Raw genomic sequence first — 26268 nt, 5'->3', positions numbered from 1 at the left:
CCCTCCCAACCAACCCTTGGCAACCACCATTCCACTTTCTGTCTCTATGACTTTGACTACTCTAGGGACCACATATAAGTGGAATCATCCAGTATTTGTCTTTTTGCGACTGGCTTATTACACTGAGCATAATATCCTCAAGGGTCATCCATGTTGTAGCGTGTGTTCTAATTTCCTTCCTTTTTAAGGCTGAATCATATTCCATTGTATGGCTGGACAAACATTTTGTTTATTCATCCATCCGTCAATGGACACTTGAATGGCTTCCCCTTTCGGCTATAGTGAATAAAGCTGCTATGAACATGGGTGTGCAAATACCTCTTTGAGACCCTGCCTTCAATTCTGTGGGTAGATACCCAGAAGTGGGATTTCTGGACCATACAGTAATCCTACATGTAACTTTCTGAGGAACCACCATCCCGTTTTCTACAGTGGCAGCACCATTTTACATTCCTACAAACAGAGAACAAGGGGTTTTCTATGCCAAATCCTAAAACATTTTGCTCCTTCTGGATCTTACTTTGCTGTACAAAGACCCAAGTCTTTACATATCACAGCTGTACCCGCCATACATGTTTCAGAGAAACAAGCTTCTGTCCACAGTTTCCAATACTCACTTGATTAGTGAAACTCGGAAGAGACGACATGCTGCCTCTTTTACCTGAAGGATTCCTGTAATATCTGAGTGATTTTTACAATTTACTAGCGTAATCCCCCAGCTTGCCATCATCCTGACTCTGCAGGCCCTCGGTTTAGAACGCGGAGCAGGTGGGTCTTTTATTATTTCACACCTGGTGATTCCACTGCGCTTGGAGAAGAGCCAGGGTCTCCAGATTGGGCTATTAGGGCTTTGTCCATCTGCTTCCTGCCTCCCTCTCAAATGGTTCCTCACTTTACATCGAACTAGTCACATTTTGCCAGATGGGTTACTCTGTTTCACCCCTTTGTGCTTTGCCTATGCTGTTCCCTCGTCTGACATGCCCTTCCCCTTCCTATCTAAAGGAGAGTGACATAAATACACTACCATGTGTAAAACAGCTAGCTAGTGGGAACCTGCTGTATAGCACAGGGAGCTCAGCTTGGTGCTCAGTGATGACCTAGAGGGGTGGGATGGGGAGGGGGGTGGGAGGGAGGTCCAAGCGGGAGGGGATATGCGTATACATGCAGCTGATTCGCTTCATTGTACAGCAGAAACTGGCACAACGTTATAAAGCAATTACACTCCAATAAAAAAAAAATAAAGGAGAGTGCAGCAGAAAAGCTAAGACAGCCCTTAATAATCTTCACCTGCTGGTATTAACGGCTCTTTGCAGCTCTTTGTAGCAGGACCTGTGACTCACTTCCAACCAATAAAGTATCAATATAGCAAAGGCAAAGGGCTGTCACTTCCATGAGGATGTTATATAAGACTGTAGTTCTGTCTTGCTAGCAGACTCTCCACTGTCTTTGGAGTAGGAGCTCCAAAGCTTGGAAGTGGATCCTTCCCCCGATTGAGCCTTCAGATGAGACTCCAGCCCCAGGTCTCTCTTATGAGAGATCCTGAACCAAAGGACCCAGTTAAGCTGTTCCCAGACTCCAGACCCATAGAAACTGTAAGATAATAAATATAGGTTGTTTCAAGCATCTTATTTTACAAGGCAGATCTCAAGAATTCCCCCAAGGAGCCAGATCTGTCCCCAGCAGCATGAATTCCCCTGTTCTTGGAACCCTGTTCTATAACCTTCACAGACCTCCAACACAGCTTCAGAATCTTTTATGGCACTGTTTGATCCTCACCTTGCCCACTCACTCCCAGGCTGGAAACTCATCTTACATTCATGCCAGGAATTCCAGTGCCTAGCACCTTGCCTGGATCACAGGAAGCATTCATTCTTTCATTGGGTCAATGAATGTTTATTGAACACCTATTATGTGCCAACACATAAGTAGCTCTGAGGACACAGAGGTGAATAAAACAGATACAACCCCTCGCCCCATGGAAATTGTGGATGGCACATAGTATAACAGAAGTCCCAACTAGACCCTATTTCTCTGTGAATTTGACCTACATATGGGCTCTACTTAGCTTGTGCAAATCAGGGTATTTCATGTAATAATCTGAATTTCTGGCTTCTTTTGAAACATTGTAAGATAAGATAATACTGGGTTCACATAACTACCTGGCAATGATTGTGACCTGGAGCCCAAGCACTCAACTCACATGGCGTTGAGTAGAAGCTGTCCCCCTTAGATAAGAAATATGTTCGCCAGTTAGCCACAATCCTTACCACTCCCTATTGTTCTACACATGGTACCCGCCTGACATTTAGGAAGGCATTTTAATGTATTACCTTTCCAAGGAACAAATGAATGAATGACTATGTTTTAGTGACAGTAATCACCACTAATGAGGAATTGGGGCTTTGATCTCTTTGAATGGGTGGGTCGATAGGGACCTGGCCTAGAAGGTTCCTAAGGTTCCTAGGGTTCCAACCTCTTGAGGTTGAAAGATTTTTTTCTTTGTAATTCAATAGCAGCCTTCATCAGGGGTGAAGAACTGTTTTCCTCCCATACCTGCAATCCAGGAAGCCAGCCTGTAGGAAGGGAATTGCTGGGTTGCTGGGCGGCTAGGGGTGCATCTTGCACGACAGTGCAGATGCACCTTGGCAGGCGCTCGAGCTTTTATTCAGAAAACATTTAGCAAGTGTTTACTGCATGCCAGACAACGCACCCAGCAGTGGGGCCAGAAGGAGAATCAGACACCACTCCTGCCCTCCAGAGACTGTGGTCTCAGAGCTTTAAGCGGGCAAACAAATGTAAATGGACAATTAAACAAAAAGAGATGGCAGTTGCTGTCAGAGAGAGAAGCTCAAAAGAGTAAGGGGCATCTGGAGGAGACCCCCTAAGTCAGCGGGGGCGGGGCTGTTAGAGCAGCTGAGAGAGAGAGGCAGAGATATTGACTAGCATTCCCTTCAGTTCAGACTCCCAGAAATGAGGCACCAGGTGGTTCAGCCAATGCCTGACCAAAGCTAATCCCTCCACTAAACCAAGGTCATCTCTATGGTTGAAGTTCACCCACGGGCACTTGAGAACAGCCAATGTTACCATGTCTGGGCCCCCGGTCAAACCACAATGCCTCCCTTCAATCAATCACGGGAACCCTTAAAGACAGCATTGTATTATGCGTCCATGGAAGACACCTAGAAGGACTGGTAAGGTATCATTAACCTTGCGGAGTGTGCCTGGGGTATGAGCTGTAGGAAGGGAAAATTTTCCTTTTACATTTTATAGTCTTATATAGCATATTGATGTATCGTTTTAAAAACAGGTTGGGCATGCCTTACTTTTATAATATACACAGGCAATAACATCACGACCCAAACCCTGCACCCAAGTCCTAATGATTCCTCTGACAGTTTGCTCTTCAACCTGGTTGGGCTCTGTGGCGCTGGAGTTGGCTTTTACTCACTGCTGTATCTTCAGCAGTCTGGCACACAGTAGGTGCCCAATAAATGTTTCTTAAAAGACCTTACATCAATTCAACTGAAAGAAGATTACAGAATAGAAGTTCTTGGGCTCAAGTGCCTAATGGCCCGGGATTCAGATCCTAGTTATGCACCTGTGGGTAAGATATTTGTCCTCTGTGAGCCTCAACTTCCTCATCTGTGAAATGGGATAGCTCGTAGGGTTGCTATGATGAAGAAGTGAGCTCATGCACGTGAGGGTGTGCAACATATAGTAGCACCCAGTAAACGCTGGTTATTTTTCTGGGTTTTACAATTTGGGTCATACTTTCAACCCAACTTTACTATTGTTTACTTAATCTTTTTTAAAATTTCTGTTAACTTATTTTTCCATTTAAACAGTGCTACATAATTTAGCCTCACCCCAAATAATAATATTCTTATAATCACAGGTTTCAAATGTCAGTTTTATTTTTAAAGATTTTCTTAACATTGAAAAGTTAATCTGGGCACTGTCTAAAGCCACATGGGTATCGCCAATGGAGTATATAATACTCCTTGGGAAATGCAGCCCCAAGCACTATACTTTACAGTTTATGAACTTCCAGAGTCTAGAATTCACTCTTTGGGTTTTAAAAAAAAAAATTTCAGTCCAGCAGACATTTGCTCTGTCCCTATGTTCCAGGCTTGTGCTAGGAGCTGGTATAGAGTAGGGAACTAAAGAAGCATTGTTCCGATTTTCCCAGGACTCAGTCTAGTGGGGGAGAGGAACAGTTATCAGGTAATTGCAACCCAGTGCTTGGTAGCAGCTGTGATGGGAGAAACACAGAGCAGAAACCTCACTGAGTCAGTCAGAGGTGGGGAGGTCAGGGAAGGTTTTCAGAGAAAACCTGGAAATCCAGTGCTCTACTGGGAGTAAAGACTCAGACCCCAGGTAAGTGCTGATCTGATTCCCTGGCTTTCCATCCTCCTGGGAGTCCAGCTTCCTAGTAAGTGATCCTTAAGAGAGGATAAATCCTTAAGACAAAAAAAAAAGTGTATTACCTGCAGTGTAGCAGAGTGGCCAGCAGGTGGCAGTGGCAATGCAGAAGGATTTCCCTACAAACTTTCCCTGGAATTTGCTTTCATAAATGAACAGATTAATGAGTACAACAAATATTTCTTGAGCACCTTCTATGTGCCAGGCCCTGGGCATACAGCAATGAGCAAGACAGACATGGCCCCTGCCTTCATGTAACTTAATGTTCATGTATTCCACAATATTTCCTGCACCAGGCACTGTCCTGGCCCTGCGGAGATAGAAAGTGACACAGGACAAATTCTTAGATCTGGAGGTAAAGGAAGAGACTGACAGCAGGTCCAGGAAGATGAAGGGGAGGTGTCCTCAGCTGTTCTCACCTGGCTTCATAGTAGAATCACCCTAGGTTATTCAGTGAGCCGGCTCTGCCCCCTAAGGAATTTTAATCAGTCCCCCCAAATATTCTTATTAAAGCTCCCCAGGTGATTCTAAAGTCCAGCCAGCAAAGAAGACATACTGATTGCCAAGAGGCACATGAAAAGATGCTCCACGTCGCTAATTATTAGAGAAATGCAAATCAAAACTATAATGGGGTACCACCTCACAGCGGTCAGAATGGCCATCATCAAAAAGTCTACAAATGGGCTTCCCTGGTGGCGCAGTGGTTGAGAGTCTACCTGCCGATGCAGGGGACACGGGTTCGTGCCCCAGTCCGGGAAGATCCCACATGCTGCGGAGCGGCTGGGCCCGTGAGCCATGGCCGCTGAGCCTGTGCGTCCAGAGCCTGTGCTCCGCAGCGGGGGAGGCCACGGCAGTGAGAGGCCCGAGTACCGCAAAAAATAATAATAATAAAAAAATAAGTCTACAAATAACAAATGCTGGAGAGTGTGGAGAAAAGGGAACCCTCCTACACTGTTGGTGGGAATGTAAATTAGTGCAGCCACTATGGAAAACAGTACGGAGGTTCCTTAAAAAACTAAGAATAGAGTTACCATATGATCCAGCAATCCCACTCCCTGAGCATACATTCACGGAGAAAATTCTAATTCAAAAAGATACATGCAGAACCATTTACAATAGCCAAGACATGGAAGCAACCTAAATGTCTATCAACAGATGAATGGATAAACATGTGGAATACACACACACACACACACACACACACACACACACACACCATGGAATATTACTCAGCCATAAAAAAGAATGAGATAATGCTATTTGCAGCAACATGGATGGACCTAGAAATGACCATACAAAGTGAAGTCAGTCAGACAGAGAAAGAAAAATACCATATGATATCACTTATATGTGGAATCTAAAAAAATGGTACAAATGAACTGATTTACAAAACAGAAATAGACTCTTAAAGTCCAGCCAGAACTTTAGGGCTGAAGGGTTTAGGGCTCAGAACTGCAGCTCTGGTGCCTTGACATGGTTAAGAAATTAATAATTTAATCCACTGAGTTCCAAAATATTCAAATACCCATTCTGTACCAGATGATTTGCAAATATTATTTCTAATCCTCCCCTAAATCTTTAAAGATGGTAACAGTACCGACCAGAATAGCCAAAGTTTACTGAGAGCATCCTATGAGCCAGGCACTATGTGGAGTTTTTGTATCTATAAACTCAGTTAATTATTACAACAACCCCAAGGCGCAGACATTGTTATGACTCTCCCCATTTTATATCGGTGCAAATGAAGCACAGAACTGTTGGGTATCTCCCTGGGTAACCTGTCAAGCTAGTTAGTGGGACAGATAGGATTCAAATCCAAGTGGTCCGAGTCCACTGTTAATCACCGCACCATACAGCCATTTTACAGATGATGAAACTGAGGCTCAGGGGAAGGTCTCTTGTGAAAGGTCCCACAAGAAGGAAGTAGCTGAGTTATGATTTGAGTCTTTGCCTCCAAAGTCAATCCAATTCAATTTTGACCCAACCATCAGTAAGAGTCTGAAAAGAATTCCACATGGAATTCCACCTCTGGCAGAAACCAGCTGTCTTTGAAGACATCTGTATTTATCTTCAGCTCCCAGAAGATGGCAGGAAAGTGATGAGGAAGTGACTTGAATTTGAAACTGGAGGCCGGGATCCACTGTGTTACCTTGCGTGAATCAATTCATGTCTCTGGACTTCACTTTTTCCTGCCTGCTACGTATACGGACTGGACCAAGACCCCACTCTTAAGCTGAGATGTGGCTGGTGGCTGGTCAATGACATTCCTACACCGAGGAGGTACCCACACTTTGAAATAAGATTGTTTTCTCAACTTAGATGCTGTTGACATTTGGGGCTGGGTAATTCTTTGTGGTGGGGCTGTCCTGTGCCCTGTAGGATGTTGGGCAGCCTCCCTGGCCTCTGCCCACTAGATGCCAGTAGCACCCCTCTTCCCCTGTTGTGACAACCAAAGATGTCTCTAGAAATTGCTTTTGACAATCGTCCCCTGGGGAGCAGATTCACCCCTGGTTGAGAATCACGTGTCTGAGGTTTAAACAATTCGGACGGCAATCCGTGGGATTTCAACCTGTTCTCTCCCAGGAATTCAAGTGACTTGGACTGATGGTCTTATAGACATAATCACAAACCTACCCTCATTTTTATCTTCCTCCCATTTCCCCCCTCTCTTTAAGTATAGGAAAAAATGTACATTTTTAGAGCACATTTGTGCGAAACGCTCAAAATCAGGTTTCTTGGTTATTGCTATGAATCATTTGTAATATACTCTACAGTAGTGGAGCAGTGAAACTGAGTGGTAATTAGCAACCAATGTTAACTGAGCACTTATTATATACCAGACACACTGTTGTGAGCGTCTATATTGATGGTTGGCATGATCATTCTTTCCGATGAGGACACCGGCTTTGGCTTATTCAAAGTCACGCAGCTGGCAAGTGGCAGGGCTGAGATGCAAACCTGACCTGCTGGATTTGAAGTCCTGTGCACTTAACGGTTCTGCTATAATGAAGGGCCCTTCTCCCGCCCAAATTCCCTGGGCTATCGCGAATTGCTCTGAGCTATTGCTTCCTCAGAGACAGGAATTTTTAAATGAAGAAGGGCACCCAGCTAGAGCCTGGCATGCTGGCCGAGGTGAGGCCGCTGGGGATGACTCATCAATGGAAACTTTTACTGTGGCCACCGTCTGGCCATGTGGGTTCTATCCAGGTCAGGAAATCTCCACATCTCGTATTTGTGGTGTTCTGGGGGCAGGGCTGTGAAGGGCCAGGGCCTCCTGAGGAATCCGTACATGCCTCTCTGGAGAGCCACCCATAAAACCCTCGCTGTCTTTGACAGAGCCTCATTACTTTTCATGCTGTGGTTTATGCCTTCTGGATGGGACCCCCAGCAGCCATCTACCATGCCGCCACCAAAGAAGGGAAGCTGCAACAAAGCCACGAAACTCAATAAAGACTGCATTAGTACTGCTAACAAGGACGATGACAGTAATAGTAACAAATACTGTCATTTTTTGAGCCTGCTGGGCCCAAGGGATACAAGAACCAATTGGATACATTCCTAGCAAGCAAGGTATGTGTTTGAGTCTCTGAACATATAAACAGATCATTTCGATAAGCTGCAGCAAGTGCTGTGTAGCTATAGGAGCCATGGGAGTGCAGATGAGAGAAACATGACCTAGCCTAGGCAGTCAGGGAGGCCCTTCTGGAGGAGGTGATACTGTGGATCCATTGTTATTTCTTTCATAGACTTGTTTCTCCTCCCCCATCTTCAATATACCCCATGATCCCTGTCAATGCAGACTGTGTCTGTTTACATATTGCTGCATTTTTGCCATATTTTCAGGACCTAACACCATTGTTCCCAAACTATACACCATGATGCCCCCCGGTGCCACCATGAACTCACAGGGGTGCTGTGAGATTTTTAAAAAATGTTGAGGAGACACAGTGACATCTTCCAGCCTCATGTGAACTCCTAGCTTGAGAAAGTTCAGTTTTAACATCAGATTGAGCTACATTCTTTTAATTTTTTGGCGCATATAGATTGTAGTTTATTTACTTTTTTTTACCATCTTTATTGGAGTATAACTGCTTCACAATGGAGCTGCATTCTTTTTGATGATGCCCCATCTTTGCAAAGCTAGGTTTTCTGTGGTTGCTGTGCTAAAAAGCAAGAACTGTGACAAAATCAGTGTGGAACAGGAGATGCAGGTGGCAGAGTCCAGTCTGATGCTAAGAGTTTGAGAAGTCTGGCAGAGCCCAGGAGGCACACACACTCCCGCAGCAGTAGTTGGATTATTACTGTAAATTGTAATTGTAAACAAGTGTTACTTAAGAACGAAATAAAAATTTTACAATCTTTTCTCTCAATTTATGTGCATTACTTTTTCAAGCAGCTCCTAAGTTGTCAGGATACAGCTGCTTATTAAGTGGTTTGGACCTAACTGCTTAATAAATAGAATTGTTAGGTATTCTGGCCTAGGAAATCTACAAAACAATCCTGACACTCCAAAGATACTGTGAGTTGAGAAAGTTTGGGAACCTCTGTCCTAGCATGCACCTGCAGATAAGAGGACTTGTTAAATGACCGAATTACATCCAACAAACCTGCGTGGTAGGAAGTAGTAATCCGTTTTCATAGATGGGGGCCCTAGGTCCAGAGAGGGCAAGCTACTGGTCCAAGGTCACACAGCAGAACTGGAGGTGGGTCTGACAGCAAATTTCAGACTCTTCCCTCTACCTACGCCTGACCTGTCTGTTCTTGAAGTGGCCTGGGGTAAACGGACCAGGAGTGCAAAGACATGGCTTTGAGTCCCAGCTGGACTGAACAATGGCGTTGGCAAGTGACTGTGAACAGAGGCTGCAGATGTCCAGAGCTTATACGATTTGCTTGTTGGTGGAAAGTCTTGGTCAACAGTAGAGCCCCAGAGCTTCACCCGGGAACCAGGGCTGCAGAGTACGAGGTAGGAAGAAGACACTTTGGGGGTTAGGCAGGCTTTAGCTGGAATCCTGGGTTTTTCCCTTCCCTGCTGTGTGACCTCAGGAAAGCTTCTAACCCTCTCTGGGCCTTCTCTGCCTGCTTTTAAGTGGAAACGCAAACCATTCATGCAGTTTTGTGAGGGTTAAACGTGTAAATGTTGGGGAAGGGCTGGGCACAGCCAAGGTGCTCATCAAATCAGTGCTGTTTCCTTGGTTCAGCAGAAGAAACATTTTAAAGCTGTTTTATTGGACTTCCCTGGTGGCACCGTGGTTAAGAATCTGCCTGCCAATGCAGGGGACACGGGTTTGAGCCCTGGTCCGGGAAGATCCCACATGCCGCGGAGCAACTAAGCCATGTGCCACAACTACTGAGCCTGCGCTCTAGAGCCCACTAGCCACAACTACTGAGACCACGTGTCACAACTACTGAAGCCCACTTGGCTAGAGCCCGTGCTCCACAACAAGAGAAGCCACTGCAATGAGAAGCCCACGCACCGCAACGAAGAGTAGCCCCTGCTCGCCACAACTAGAGAAAGCCCGCATGCAGCAACAAAGACCCAACGCAGCCAAAACTAAATAAATAAATAAATTAAAAATAAATAAATAAATAAAGCTGTTTTATGTCCAATAACCTTGTTAAAAATACTCTCAGGGGTTCCCTTCTGGCGCACTGATTCAGCGTCTGCCTGCCGATGCAGGGCACACGGGTTCATGCCCCGGTCCGGGAAGATCCCACATGCCGCGGAGCGGCTGGGCCCATGAGCCATGGCCGCTGAGCCTGCGCGTCCGGAGCCTGTGCTCCGCAACAGGAGAGGCCACAACAGTGAGAGGCCCGCGTACCACAAAAAAAACAAAAACAAACAAACAAACAAAAAATACTCTCGGAACCCAGATACAACCACCCCCTCAATCTGGGCACCTTGCTGCTAGAATCTGACTGTCCTCCTGCCTCGTGTGTCATCTCCCGTCGGCCTCACCTGCCTGGATCAATGCTGGAACCCCATGCTGGGTTCTCCTGGCATGTGGGAGGAGGATGGCGTGTCTCCTGACACCCAGCTTGACTCATGAACTCATTAGCATGGGTGTCAGGGACACCTTCTCACCAGAGCTCTGCAGATCTTGGGGAAAGGCGGCGGCCCCGGAGGGACCGGGGCTGCTTCTTGGAAACCCAGCAGGTGCTGCAGCCCAGAGGGTCTTTGGAGGCTGTGCCTCATTAGTGAGGTGCCTTTTCTTTCTTTTAAAAAAATATTTCCACCTTTCAGTATTTTAAAGGGGAAATGGGAGTTGTATTTGCTTCCTGGGCCGCTGTAACAAAGTGCCACCACAAACAGGGGTCGCAGGACAACAGTCATTCCTTGTCTCATAGCTCTGGAGGCTAGAAGCCTGAATTCAAGGAGGCAGCAGGGCCCTGCTCCCTCTGAAACCTCCGGAAGGAGGAGGCTTCCCTGCCTCTCCCTAGCTTCTGGTGGTCTCTGGCAATTCTTGGCATCCTTGACTTGCAGGTACAACACTCCCGTCACTGCCTCTGTCATCACACGATGCTCTCCCTATGTCTGTGTCTCCATGTGAGTCCAAATTTCCCTCTTCTTGTAAGGACACCAGTCACTGGATTAACGCACACCGTAATCTGGTATGACCTCATCTTAACTTGATTATATCTGCAAAGACCCTATTTCCCCAAACCTCATGGTTACAGGCACTGGGGGTTAGGACTTCGACATTGTTTTTTGGGGGGACACAAGCCCCAAACAGGAACTAACCAGTCAGTGTCAGAACTTGGCCCAAAGGTCTGGGGACTGGGAAGGGATGTGGTGGTGGCTAAGGGGTTAGGACCATAGACTACAATTCCACTGGGACAGCCCTGTGTGAGTTTGCACCCTGCCACCCGTGGTGAAATGATGGTGGCGCCAGGCTGGTGGAAGGGATGCTGGCCTTGGAGATCAGAGCCCTAAATCTGAATCCTACCTCTGCCCACAAAGAAGTTTTGTGACCTTAGTCATACTTCCCTTTGAGAATCAATTTCTTTTACATACCCCCCTCCACACACGCATTTATATATCTGTGTGTGTGCACATATATACATTCACACACAAATATATATAATCTAGTTAGCAATGTATTTTACACATGATAACTACTGTTATCTGTATTTTCCTCTGAGCTTTAGTTTCCTTAATGTATACGTGCGTGTGTATACACACATACTGTACACATATATACATATATGTTCACAAATACATACAACATGCTTAGCAAAATGTCTTACACAGTCGATAGATAACAACTATTTTTATTATCTGTAAAATGAGGGCAGCTGTGTTTTATCTCAAGGTTATCCTCAATTGCATTTTATCTCCCAGATTCCCTTCAGCTCTGAAGTTCTAGGACTCAGACTAAATTCTAGGACTAGAGCAGATGGGAACACAGGGTTGTGTGGTCCAAGATTCCCTGTTACTTGTGCAAACAGAATAATTAAGTCTCTCTCACGAACCCATGTCCCCTGCATCGGCAGGCATACTCTCAACCACTGCGCCACCAGGGAAGCCCTGTGCAGAGCTTTTCATTGTGATGAATTCCCACTTGTCTATATTTGCTTTTGTTGCCTGTGCCTTTGGTGTCATATCCGTGAAATCATTGCCAAGACCAATGTCAGGGAGCTTTTCCCCTATGTTTTCTTCTAGAATTTTTACGTTTCAGGTCTTACATTTAAGTCTTTAACCATTTTGAGTTGATTTTTGTGTATGGTGTCAGATAAGGGTTCAATTTCAAAGAAAACAATCAGAAAAATCTTCAGTGTACTGAATGAGAGAACGTATTTGCAAACCATGTATCTATTAAGGGGTTAATTTCCAAAATACGTAAGGAATTCCTACAACTCAATAGCCAACAAACAAATAACCCAATTAAAAAATGGGCAAAGGGGGCTTCCCTGGTGGCGCAGTGGTTGAGGGTCCAGCTGCCCATGCAGGGGACACGAGTTCGTGCCCCGGTCCGGGAAGATCCCACATGCTGCGGAGCGGCTGGGCCTGTGAGCCATGGCCGCTGAGCCTGCGCGTCCGGAGCCTGTGCTCCATAACGGGAGAGGGCACGACAGTGAGAGTCCCGCGTACAGCCAAAAAAAAAAAAAAAAAAAGGCAAAGAACCTGAATAGACATTTCTCCAAAGAAGATATACAAATGGCCAACATGTACACAAAAGATGCTCAACGTCATGGTCATCAGGGAAATGCTAATCAAAACTACAATAAGATATCACCTCACACATGGTAGGATGGCTATTATCAAAGAAACAAAAGACAGCAAGAGTTAGTGAGGGCATGAAGAAGAGGGAACCCTTGGTGGGAATGCAAAATGGTGCAGCCGCTATGGAAAACAGTGTGAAGGTTCCTGAAACAATTAAAGATAGAACAAGCATTATGATCCAGCAATCCCTCTTCTGGGTATTTACCCAAAATAAGTGAAATCAGGATCTTAAAGAGATTTTAGCACCGCTGTGTTCATTGCAGCACTATTTCCGCTAGCCAAGATGTGGAAACAAACATCACTGATGGACGAATGGATACAGTAAACGTGGTATATACATACAATGGAATATCATTCAGCTTTGAAAAAGAAGGAAATTCTGCCATATGTGACAACATGGATGGACCTTGAGGACATTATGCTGAGTGAAATAAGCCCATCACAAAAGGACAAATACTGTCTAGTTCTACTTATAGGATACATCTTAAATAGTCAAATTCAGGGACTTCCCTGGTGGTCCAGTGGGTAAGACGCCACACTCCCAATGCAGTGGCCTGGGTTCGATCCCTGGTCAGGGAACTAGATCCCACATGCATGACGCAACTAAGAGTCCACACGCCTCAACTAAGAATCCACATGCCGCAATTAAGAAGTCCGCAGGCCTTCCGCAACTAAGAGTCTGAATGCCACAACTAAGAGTTCGCGTGCCACAACTAAGAAGTCTGTATGCCGCAACTAAGAGCCCACATGAAACAACTAAGAGCCCGCATGCTGCAACGAAGATCGTGTGTGCCACAACTAAGACCCAGCGCAGCCTAAATAAATAAATGTTTTTTAAAAAATGGAAATTTATTTTTAAAAATAGTCAAATTCTTACCATATGATCCAGCAATGCCACTCCTGGGCATATATCTGGACAAAACTATAATCCAAAAAGATATATACGCCCTTATGTTCATAGCAGCACTATTCACAACAACCAACACATGGAAACAACCTAAACGTCCATCGACAGATAAATGGATAAAGAAGATGTGGTACATATATACAATGGAATATTACTCAGCCATAAAACAGAATAAAATAATGCCATTTGGAGCAACGTAGATGCAACTAGAGATTATCATGCAAAGTGAAGTAAGTCAGAAAGAGACAGACAAATACCATATGATATCATGTATATGTGGAATCTAAAATATGGCACAAATGAACCTATCTGGGAAACAGAAACAGACTCATGGACATAGAGAACAGACTGGTGGTTGTCAAGGGGGTTGGGGGAGGGATGGGGTGGGAGGCTGGGGTCAGTAGATGTAGACTTTTATATATGGAGTGGATAAGCAGCAAGGTCCTACTGGATGGCACAGAGAACCATGTTCAATAGCCTATGAAAAACCATAACGGAAAAGAGTATAAAAAAAAAGACTGTATATATATGTATAACTGAATCACTTTGCTGTAGAGCAGTAATTAACTCAACATTGGAAATCAACTATGCTTCAATAAAAAAATCTTATAAAAAAAGGTCAAATTCATAGAACCAGAGAGTGAAATGGTGGCTGCCTGGGGCTGGAGGAAGGGGAAATGGGGAAATTGCTTATCAACAGGCATAAAGTTCCCATTATGCAAGGTAAGTAACTTCTAAAGATCTGCTGTACAACACCGTGCCTTTGAGTTAATGATATTCTATTATACACTTAAAGATTTGCTAAAAGGGTCCATTTCATGTTGTGTTCTTACCACACCTTCCCCCTTTTTGAGAAGAGAAAATGGGAACCCGGAAACATAAATCTTCCTCTAATAAAGGAATCAGATGTCAATTAAGGAGAATCTATGAAGTAGATGACGTGCACTTAAATTTTTCATTTATTTGGGTCTGTGTGATAAAGCCCTTTTGTGGGCTGAGAAAGCTGAATTCATGGACTACCACAGGGGACCCTGGCCTTGGCCACCTCATGAATAGAAAGAGAGGAAGGTCTCCCCAGAGTTTGAATTTGACCATGCTCTGTCCTTCACCAGAAGCAACGAACATCTCTGTTATTAATTAATTATGTGAATGTGAATTAATGCATGTGACTGCTCAGAACGGTGCCTGGCATACAATAAGTGCTCAATAAGTACAGGCATACCTTGTTTTATTGCATGTTGCTTTACTGCGCTACACAATTACTGTGGGGTTTTTTTTTTTACAAATTGAAGGTTTGTGGTAACCCTGCGCGGTCAGATGAGGGCTAGCGTTTTTTTTTTGCAATAAAGTCTTTTAAAATTAAGGTACATACTTTTTTTTTTTAGATGTAATGCTATAGCACACTTAATAGATTACAGTGTAGGCTAAACGTAACTTTTATATACACTGGGAAACCCCAAATTTTGCTTTATTGCAATATTTTCTTTTATTGTGTTGGTCTGGAACTGAACCCACAGTATCTCTGAGGTCTGCCTGTATCTGTTTATCCAATGGAAAAGGACAAGGATTTTCTTGCTTTCCAATTGTCTTCCAAACAGTGGATGCTTTTGTCCATCTAAATGGCAGGGCTGCTTGTTTGTGGCCATGAAAAAACCCCACAAAGCCTGTTTTGATACTTGTGAGAAGTGACAAAACACAGCTACTTCAGGAGAGAGCCACGTCCTTAAGTTGCACTGTTCATCACATAAGATGTAGTTTACAATAAACATAAACATACAGTAAACATCTATTCTTTTGTTGTTGTTTAAAGTCTGATTCCCCAGCACTATCGAGACCTCAGTGCAGCTCTGGGAGCTGGGGCTGTCTGTGCCCTTAATGGATCTCTTCAAAACACACTCATAAAATAGCAGTGCAGCTGACATCTCTAAACCCCAGGTATTGTGTGAGGCTTTGTTCCTTCTGCAGAGCCTCAAGCTTTTCTTAAGCAATAGGTCCAATCCCTGTCAGCACACCAGAAACCTTGGGCAGCTTGAAACTCACGCTACACCTGAGACCAATTGCATCCGAATCTCCAGGGCGTTTTAAAACATCCTAGATGATTCCCATGTACCATCGAGGCTGAGACCCCGCCCCCACCCAAGATCCCTGCTCTCCACCTCCTCTGCCTGGTGAGAATATGCAGTTACTCTTCCTTTCTCAGAGTGACTTTGCAAGACTTTTTTTGAGTTTTTATGGTAGAGAACCCCCCAAAGTGTTTTTTTAACCAAACATTTGCTTTGATGGCCCCACAGAGGAGGTCAAAGAGAGTCTGAATCACTCTATTTACTGCCCTGCGGACAGCTCCATTTTAATCACTTAGAGTCACGCAGGCCTGGGTTTGCCTCTGGCCTCCTTCTTAACTAATTAGCTGCGTGACCTGGGGCAATGATTTCACCTCTTTGAACCTTAGTATCCTCTTCGGAAGATGGCGACAGTACTGCCAAGCTCACGAAGCTACCCAAGGACGAAGAGAGGGAAATCTGGTAAAGGACTCAGCGCAGTACCTGATAAACTTACCGTAAGTGTTAGAGTAGCCACGCCCCCAATCCCTGGTAGCTACTGTTGGGGGACAGTGGTAATAAACGCTCCCAAAGTGGGTACCGCCTCCTAGCAGCCCAGCCCTCCACCGGGAATAAGAAGAAGCCAACCCCCAGATGCATCCCGGAGGCTCAAGCCAATAACGAGGACTCACAAACACAGTGGGGCAGGCGAGAGGTCCAGATGGGCGTGCCGGTTTCACGGCTGTAGCAGGTCAGGAGGGAGCTCCCTTCCAGCACGAAGCCCGTGTTGCAGGTGTACTGGATGGTGGTGCCCACCAGCAGCACGGGGTCCGAAATCAAGCGGGTCGAGTGGTCTACTTCCCCGGGATCGGTGCAGTACATAACTACACGAGATGAAACCAAACCAGGTGGGTGTTAGGGCCTGATGACCACTGGTTTGCTGAGAACTACAGAATGATCTAGAACATTTCCTCACTTAGTTCTTTCCCTGTTTGAAAGACACTGCATGCGGCTGGAGAACGGGCCAGGACAAAAGAGACTTGAATTTAATTTCACTTTTAGGAATTTGCCCAAAGAAATGTTTGCATCAGGGCCCAAAGACCCCTATACAAGGCTGCACATCGCACATAATAACATTGTATTTGTAATGGTTAAAAAGCAATCCTTTAACAGAAGAGGAGTTAAATATGCGGCAACCATTCCATGAAATCCTGACCGACCACTAATGAGAACAAAGAGCTCTTTCTTACTGCTTTCTTTGTAGTCCTTAACTATAGGAAAACAAGCGTCTATTACATTCTTTCATTCGTTCACTCATTCATTTATTTGGTCTCACCGTGTCGCTTGTGGGATCTTAGTTCCCCGACCAGGGATCGAATCCCGGGCCCAGGGCAGTGAAAGCGCGGAGTACTAACCACCGGACGGCCAGGGAAGTCCTAGGTGTCCATTACTTTTAAGTTAAAAAGTCAATATAGATAAAAGGAAAATAATAAACCAATTAAAAAGGAATGAAGTACGGAAAAGAGAGAAACTGGGTTTTAAATTGACAACTGTCATGTAAATTTTACACTGGGACTCATGCTACACTATCGTTAATATTTATGCAGAAAGGAAATATCTTAAGACTAAATAAAACCTATTTCTCATTGTGCTGCAAAAATAAAAATAAAAAGGAATGAAGTAGATCACATGTGTGATATGAAAAGATGCCTATTTCTGAGTTGAAGAAAAAAGCTGTTGCAAGGCAGTTTCTAGAAATTGATGCCTATTATGGTAAAGGATCTGCAGCTATTTCTATATGTGTAGCCATATATAGCTCAACGTACACAATACACACACACACACACATTTACGTACGTGTGTAACAGACACATACAAACATGCAATTGGAATAAAACAGAATAAACTTTTGAGAGCAGATCATAAGGGATTTTCACTTTCTACCTCGTTATTTTACTACCACTTGATTACCATATTTGTTACTGGCACAATTTTAAGATATAGTTATATATTTACATCTTTTAATGTCAAGAGTGGAGCTTAACCAATGAAAGGTGGCTATAACATTCAGGGACTTCTAGGTGGGACCCCATTGTTCTAGGAGGTTCTTCTGCTCTCATTTCACTAGAAGAGAAGCGCTTTGGTGGGTCTGTGTCTTGAACGCAGAGCGAGCGTGGCACCCAGCCTGGGAACATAAACACTCAAGCACACAACAGGCCCAATACACATTTATTTGCTCTACTTTGGGCCTTTTCTTGGCAAAAATTGAGGCATGGGAGGGGATCCCCCCATAGAGAGCTAGTTATGTCCCCTCCAAGCCTTTAAAAATGTTGAAAAAATAATAATGATGATGTAGATCGCATTGGTGGATTCGTGATGGATCTCTCCTAATTGCATATCTCACTGTCCATTTTTATTTTCTATCACAATCCACACACATACACACAACCCCACATTCTGTTGCAGAACAAATCGATGTGTTTGTGTAGCTGGTTTTATGGATCTTCAGCGAGTTCTTTCATGTTTCCCACCATTATAATTTTCCTTGATGTCGGAATGTTTATGACAGGAATTGTATGTAGCCCCCCCCACGCCCTCCTTCCCTCACAGCCTCTTTCTCTGCTGCACTTAATGTTTCTTCTTGGGCAATTGGTGATTTAAGTCATGCTGAACAGATCTACCAAAGTATCACCAAGGATCCAAGGATTCCCAGGAAGAAGGTTGCAGACTAGAGCTTTATGTAGGAGGTGGGAAGCAAATGGATGAGGGGAGAGGCCAAATTTAGCTCCCCCCACCCCGATACTAAGACATCAGGGTAGAAACCATTAGAGGCACTTCCGGTCGCTACCCCTCTTCAAGACGCTAAACTCAGCTATCACTAGACACACTTGGCCTGCACTCAGGCCAGCACTTAGGGGAGCAGGCAGAAGGAACCAGGAGACTGGGCTGGATGCTGTCTGGATAAAGTCAGCTACCTACCAGTGTCTACTTCAATGTAAATGCAAGAGAAAGACCACTGAAGGTTTAGAAACAAGGAGAAGTTTTCTTGTTTCTCTAGATATCTTCACTAAGGCATTGCCAGAAAATTCAAGCTACTTCTTTTAGAAAATTATCATCGATCAAACTATTTCTATTTTGGAAATGTTGAGAAAATAAAACGTGCCTTAAAAAAAAAAAGTTGGCTACCTACCATAGGGGTTTTGAACTGGGGCTCCTAGGGCCAACTTAGATTTGTTTTGCTTGGCTTCTGCAGGTATTTTAACGACTTGAATTTGAATGATGTTTTTACACAGGCTACATATATTCCTGCTGACCACAGTCCACACCATTCCCTAATGTCTCACACTCAGCCTGCTTTACTTATTTCCATTATCTGCCAGGCTTTTGAAACCACCTGAGTCTGAGATCCTTGCCCTTGGGCTACAAAATGACATTAGTGAACAGCACCGGTGTGTTGGTGGAGTAGAAGAGAGGCCAGATTCTACACTGAATAGCTCCCCTGCATCCATGCAAAAAATACTCCATGGGAGGGATTTTCCATCCAATGACCTAGAGGAAAACAACAAGACTACTCTTACTTTTCTCACAAAATGGGGGATCGCTGCTCCAGCTGAGGTCCCACTGGCAGGTGAGGGTGTCGCTCCCCACGATGTCATAGCCGGGGTCACACTGGTAGGTGATTCTGGATCCCCTCACGAGCTCCGTATGAGAAGTGGTTTTCCAACCGTTCTGGATCTCGGGCAAATCTGAGCAGGAGTCGTTCCTTGACACCTCTTTAAAACAAAAACATCATCCTTAGATGGGGAGGTGGCCTTGTTGTTGGGGGTTCCTTTTATGAATGTCAGAGGAAAGAGAAAATAGAAGAAAAAGCCCCCAGAAGTAAGCAACACAACTTCTGAAATCCCTTAACCTGCAAGAACTCTTCCCTAGGGGGATTTTACAATGATTTCTTTTCATTTTGGATGTGGAACCTCCAGCCAAGCCATCAGAGGACTGCAGCCCCAGCTGATATCTTGACTATAACCTCATGACAGGCCCCAAATCAGGACCGCCCAGTATTAACTCCTGAATTCCTGACTCACAGAAACTGTGAGATAGTACACGTTTATTGCTAATTTTGTGGGACGTCACCTGTTATATAGCAATAGGTTGCTACTATACTCGGCCTTATCCTAAGAATGTCCATAAATCTATGGATTTGATAGATTAGGCATATACATTTTTGTAATGCAGACTAAGATAAACACGTAACTATTAAGACAGAAATAATTATTGGCTGCGTTCTTCAAATCACATTGCCTACCATCAGTGAACATTAACCACACTCCGGAAAATCTACACACAGCTTATTGTCACAGAATCTTCCTCTGGAATAATTCTGTTTTCCTCCTGCAAACCTTTGTCACTAAGGTAGCAATCCAAAGCCCACTATTATCACTCTCACTTCCAAGTGCCCACTGCGCAGAGTTTGAGAAGAGGGCTAATTATGCCATATAATTAATTTGCGGTTCTAATGTGCTTCTGGGGAAAGCAAAGCACCTCCATTGTCTGCAGGAAAGTCATTCTGAGAAACAAGAGATGGCTTTTCCAGGGATTTCATCATGATTTTATTTGGGGGAAGGAGATCTCCTGGGTGTCTGCAAGAAGAAGGGGAGCGGGAAATGGCTTCTAGAATTGCTTGGTGGGGGACAGGAGCCTCTATTTTTAGGCCTTTGAAAAATCAGCCAAGCCCTGGATTTGGGACACAGCTGCAAATGTTCAAACTCTGGATGAAAGAGGAGAAATGGGGGCAAATACTTGATATGTGGTCTGCCTTGTGCCAAATGCTTTGGGACTGAGAAAGGCTTGCTTGTCTGACTTTTCAAGATGAGCCGGCATGGCTATACATTTCCATGGGCCCTCCCATCTCCTCCGTAGCATTCATCACACTTGTCATTCTCAGCGGCTGCCACCGTGCAGCAGAGCCTTGATTCAAACCTTGGCCCCACTGTCTACTAAACTGGGTGGTTTTGGCTAAGTCACTTAACCTTCTGTTCTTCAGTTCCCAGACTCTACCCCCAGAGACCCTGATTCAGGAGTCTGCATGTTCACCAAACACCCTAGGCAGAGCTTCTGGAATTATCTGCTCCTATGAACCTTTGTTAACTTTGCTTAGAATGAGAAAACTGGCCCAGGAGTCAGAGAACTTCCCTTCTAATCTTCTTTCTTTATTTTAGAAGCTGTGTGACTCCAGTCATGTCAATAAACGTCTCTGAGCCTCACTGTCCTCAATCAGAGAATGGAGACAAGAATCATGACCCTGTCTATCCCTAGAGGCAAGATGAAAACTAATTAATGTGCAGGATATAAAAATAACACTAAGACAAGTTATATGGATTCATTGATTTGTTTGACTAAGATGTGAGTGCCTACTATGTGCCAGGCACGAGGAATATAGAGATCTGAAGTCATGGTTCCATGCTCACAGTAAAGATCAGCACCATGGTCCAACTTCTGGGCAAAAGAAACACCTAAATGTACTGAATACATACCACCGCTTCCCAGTCTTATGCTCATGGCAGACATCACTAATCAACCATAGCAATCTCTTTCTTTGAATCAAGCTGAAACCTCCCAATCCTTCTCAACACAACATTCCAGGGAGCCACTGTCATTTGATTGGAGTTGACCTACAATGTGGAACTTTTTATTATCCTGGGATTAGAGAACAAACATACAAGTGACCAATATCTCTTTGAAAAACACTGCTTACTTATCTCTGCTTTTTAATTCCCTTCCCTCCCATGCACTTGACCACAGACAACAGCAAAACATAAGAAGCAGTGAGAAGAATGGGTCTTTGCTTCTGTGTGTGCAAAGGAGAATTATGGGAAGTCAGAACCATGTAAGCCCAGCGTTCCTATGGAAGGTTCTGACAGCAGCCAGAGCAGATAAGCCTCGGCCACTTTCCAGAGCTGGGGTCAGGCCTTGAGATCAGTGTAGGAGCTTTAGTATTCTCTAGATGAGGGGCTTCCCTGGTGGTGCAGTGGTTAAGAATCCACCTGCCAATGCAGGGGACACGGGTTTGAGCCCCGGTCCAGGAAGATCCCACGTGCCGCAAAGCAATTAAGCCTGTGTGCCATAGCTACTGAGCTCGCGCTCTAGAGCCCACAAGCCACAACTACTGAAGCCCGTGTGCCTAGAGCCCGTGCTCCAGCACAAGAGAAGCCACCACAGTGAGAAGCCCGCGCACTGCAACAAAGAGTAGCCCCCGCTTGCCGCAACTAGAGAAAGCCCGTACGCAGCAACGAAGACCCAACGCAGCCGAGAAAGAAAAAACGAATTCTCTAGATGACAACAGAAACCCCTAACCCTTCCATCTGATCCCTCTACTGGATGGGAGTTGCATCTGTGTCTTGTTAAATCTAGACCCAGGGTAGCAAATACCTCTCCCATGCCCATGCCAGACATCACTAATCAATCATGTCATTCTTTTCCACTGACTTCAGGCATGGCCTCCTCTGAAAACAACATGGTCTTCAACCCAGGTAGTCATGGGCAATTGATTGACATCAACGTTGACATACAAAGGCCCACTTTCCTTTTCTGTGAAATTAACCTGTGTTTCTTTAAGAGAAATAAGAAAAAAGTTGAGCTGTTCTCTCTTTTTGTGTTACCCATATTAGCCAGGCTGTGTACCCCTGGGAAGCACTCTCTGAAATCCTGTGCTCATCAGCATATGATCCTGATATTGTCTGTTAATGGGACTCTTCCATTTTCACTAACTGGCTCAAGGGCAGGGAGAGAATTCTATTCATTCCTGTATCCTGATGCCTAGGACAGGGCCTAGCATGAAAGTTTGTGAACCAAACTCTCTGGAAAATGGAGATAATGCGTTTGAAGATGAAATAAAATTATATATGTAAGAGTGCTTGCCAACTGCAAATTGTCACACGAATCTAAGTTTCAGCTTCAATTAACAAGAGCACTCCTCTTCAAAATATTGCCAAACTGAACAATGGCCAGGCTTTCTGGTCAACCTTGGGCAGCCTTGGATAGAGTCATATTTCTTCCATCAAGCTGGATGCAGTTTTGCAAGACTGACTCGGGCACCAGAGGAGACAAATGAGCAAAACTATGACCTCATCTTCCAGTAGGGAGGGAGGCGGGGAGGAAAGGTCTAAGGAGACAGACTGAAGCCAAGTCACCAGAAACTTTCCCTCCAAAGGCAGCTGACTCTGGAGGGCACGTCGCCTGGACAGCCTCTGCCCAGGGCATCACCCAGTAAAGAACGCATGGAAAGTGGCAGCAGTAACACCCTGAAAATACCCAGCGTCGCCATCAAGGGTAAAAAGGCCCCTGAGTAACATAAAAAAAAAAGATCAATACTTGTGATTGCTTCTCTGAGAGGTACCTGCAGAGCAGAGCGGGGATGGGAAGTGTCCACCAGCCGGAAATAAAAAAAAAGCAAGGGACTTATTTTCATATGCATGAGGCTCCTTGAGACGGCCAATGGTCAGGGAACTAGCTTGTATTCTGGAGGCAGTAGGAGATACAAAGAGAACACTTTGTATTAGCTAGAGATGGGCAAATCTTCAAGCCAAGGGGAAGAACCAAAGACACGGAATCGTGCTCAAGCCAGAGGGACTTTGGTGGTGGCAGAGAGGCTTGGCAGGATCAGTCCTCCTTTTCCCGGTTCCATCTTGGAAATCAAGATGTCAACCTCTTCCCTGGGGGGTGCAAACAAGTCCCCTAACTGCTGGCTGAATCCTGCCCATTGAAATCCTCAGGAGGCAAGCACCCACCATCCTGGATGCCAAAAGAAGTTAGGTCTTCTCTACCTCTTTGCGTCTCCCAGGTTCTCTGCTATTGCCAAAAATATTGGGGGTAGAGAAACCCTAAGAGCTGGGAGCCAGGAAGCCTGGGTGTGAGCCTCAGGTCCGCCCCTGATGATCAAGTCCCTCATCCTTGGTGGTCCAGGGCTTCTTGTGCTGTGACGAGACAGGGCTGGACCAGACACTCTGTCAGTTCAAGTCCCTTCCAGGGCTGGGATCAGTGGGACTTCACAGTGTTCTGGTCCCGTGACTGCTGGCGAGGATAGCAGCTTGGACTAGGGTGATGGACGTGGATAGATGGCGAAGAGTACTTGGATATGAGATATATTGTGGCAGTAGAGTTGAGAGGATGGACTGGATACAGGGGAAGCAGCCTGAGAAACCAGGAGAGTTGTGGTCCCGCCTCCTGGGCTGGGCAGACAGCAGGAGCAGTGAGAGGTGGTGAGGGCAGGGAGGCAAAGAGGTCGCTCTGTTCTGTCCGTGCTAAACCTGAGCTGCCAGTGAGACATGCAAGAGCGCAGTGAGCAGGGAGCTGGAGAGATCTGGAGTTCATGGGAGAGGTCAAGGCTGTAGGTACAAACTAGGGGTCAATGGAATACAGATAAAAGCATGGGCCTGGATGACAGCACACAGATAGAAGGCAGGACAGGGTCCAGGATGGGACCCTCCAAGGTTTAGAGCTTGAGCAGAGGAGGGGGATGGAGCCAGGAATGAATAAGAGGGAGTTTCAGGGTGAGGAGTGAGGAGGGAAGGGTGTGGGTGGATGAAATAATTAAGAAGGGGGTACTGGATGCTCACGTGTGAACTTAGTTTGAACTTTATAGCAGGATTTTTTTTAAAGATGATGGGAAGAGAAAAGGTTTGGAAGACACACTGAGCAGCAAGAAAGAATATAAAGTACGGGAGAAGAGTATGGAGGTTCCTTAAAAAACTAAAAATAGAGCTATCATATGATCCAGTAATACCACTCCTGGGCATATATCTGGAGAAGACCATAATTCGAAAAGATATATGCACCCCAACACCAATAGCAGCACTATTTACAATAGCCAAGATGTGGAAGCAACCTAAATGTCCATCAAGAGAGGAATGGATAGGGCTTCCCTGGTGGCGCAGTGGTTGAGAGTCCGCCTGCCCATGCAGGGGACACGGGTTCGTGCCCCGGTCCGGGAAGATCCCACGTGCCGCGGAGCGGCTGGGCCTGTGAGCCATGGCCGCTGGGCCTGTGCGTCTGGAGCCTGTGCCCCACAGGGGGAGAGGTCCCAACGGTGAGAGGCCCACGTACCGCAAAAAAAAAAAAGAGAGGAATGGATAAAGAAGATGTGGTACCTATATACAATGGAATATTACTCAGCCATAAAGAAGAATGAAATAACGCCATTTGCAGCAACATGGATGGACCGAGAGACTGTCACATGGAATGAAGTAAGTCAGACACAGAAAGACATATACCACATGATGTTGCTTATATGTGGAATCTAAAAAAAGGGCACAAATGAACTTATCTACAAAACAGAAATAGAGTTACAGACGTAGAAAACAAACTTATGGTTACCGGGGGGGAGTGGGGAAGGGATAAATTGGAGATTGGGATTGACGTATACACACTACTATATATAAAATTGATAACTAATAAGGACCTACTATATATCACAGGGAATTTTACTCAGTACTCTGTAATGGCCTATATGGGAAAGGAATCTAAAAAAGAGTGGATATATGTATATGTGTAACTAATTCACTTTGCTGTACACCTGAAACTAATATAACATTGTAAATCAACTATACTCCAATAAAATTTAAAAAAAAATAAAGTATGGGAGGTAGGAGAGAAAGGGCTGTCTTGGTTGGATGGGGCTGCAGGAGAAGAAGAGTCCTTAGGGGAGAGCCAAGCTTCAGTTCAGGCAAGATGGCATAGGTAATGCTTTGAGAAATTGCAAATGTGGAAGAGTGTGTTGATGACATAAAGTCACAGCTGACTGCAAATGAAAAATCACGAATCTTAAAGTTATGAGACGTTATCTACTAAGTCCTGATATCAACCCTGTGGAGGAGGTATCACTATTTCCATTTTACAGATGACAAAAAAGAGGCTCGGAGAGGTTAAGTGACTTGCCCAAGGTCACACAGTCATCAATGATAATCCTAAGATTTGAACCCTTGTCCTTCCGACTAGAGAGACCAACCTCTTTAAAAAAACGACGTATATTTACCGTGTCAATATATTAAAAAACTCATGTAGCACAACCCTCCCCAAAAGACATATCTAGAAGAAATTGTCTTAACTTGCACCTAAACCCAAGGAGAAAAAGTGACTGGCTAGAATACTTACCTATGTAGTTCATGATGAATCCCTGGCCCTTCCCAAAGATGAGCCCGGCAGGGTCTGAGTGGAACTGGATGGTTAGGTCCGGCGTGGACGAGTACAGCTTCTGGGGTCCGCTGTTTCCAAGGTACTGCCCCAAGATGTGGGGCATGACCTCATCACCGTCGTAGATGGTCAGGATGTCGCTGTTGCTTAGGTTCAGGCTTGGGGGGCAGAGAGAACAGGAGGGGTCTTGTGAAGCCAAGTTAACAGGCATTCAACAAGCCTTTGATTTCTTTTTTCAAGCAACACTCATTTCCTTGAGATATACTATGCGTCAGATCCCAAGCTAGGAACTGGGGGTGAGGAAGGCATTGACTGAACCTGTGAACAGGATGTGCTGATCCTTCTAAAAGCATCGCACACAGATCTGCGGATGGATTGGGCCTTTGAAGACTCATTCATGAAACGACCTTCCCAGCATGGAGCTCACTGCAGAGTCAAGTGCTGCATTGTCTGTAGAATTGCCTTCAATACCCCTGTCATTAACAACTTTTTTT

General features: G+C 45.0%; 1 protein-coding gene across 1 annotated transcript in view; it reads right to left on the bottom strand.

Annotated features, from left to right (window-relative positions):
* The window catches only part of SEZ6L (seizure related 6 homolog like), a 198255-nt gene that overhangs the window by 10277 nt on the left and 161710 nt on the right, over positions 1–26268 (bottom strand). The window contains exons 12-14 of the mRNA XM_024741393.1: positions 25736–25932; positions 19168–19362; positions 16282–16473 (exon numbers count right to left, since the gene is read on the bottom strand). Of these exons, the coding sequence (XP_024597161.1) occupies positions 16282–16473; positions 19168–19362; positions 25736–25932 (584 nt within the window). The remainder of the gene's footprint in view (positions 1–16281; positions 16474–19167; positions 19363–25735; positions 25933–26268) is intronic.

This window comes from Neophocaena asiaeorientalis, unplaced genomic scaffold (assembly GCF_003031525.2).
Source record: "Neophocaena asiaeorientalis asiaeorientalis breed wild unplaced genomic scaffold, Neophocaena_asiaeorientalis_V1.1 scaffold648, whole genome shotgun sequence".
Taxonomy (NCBI): domain Eukaryota; kingdom Metazoa; phylum Chordata; class Mammalia; order Artiodactyla; family Phocoenidae; genus Neophocaena; species Neophocaena asiaeorientalis.
Note: the sequence above shows the minus strand (reverse complement) of the source record. Positions and strands in the feature narration are given on the sequence as shown.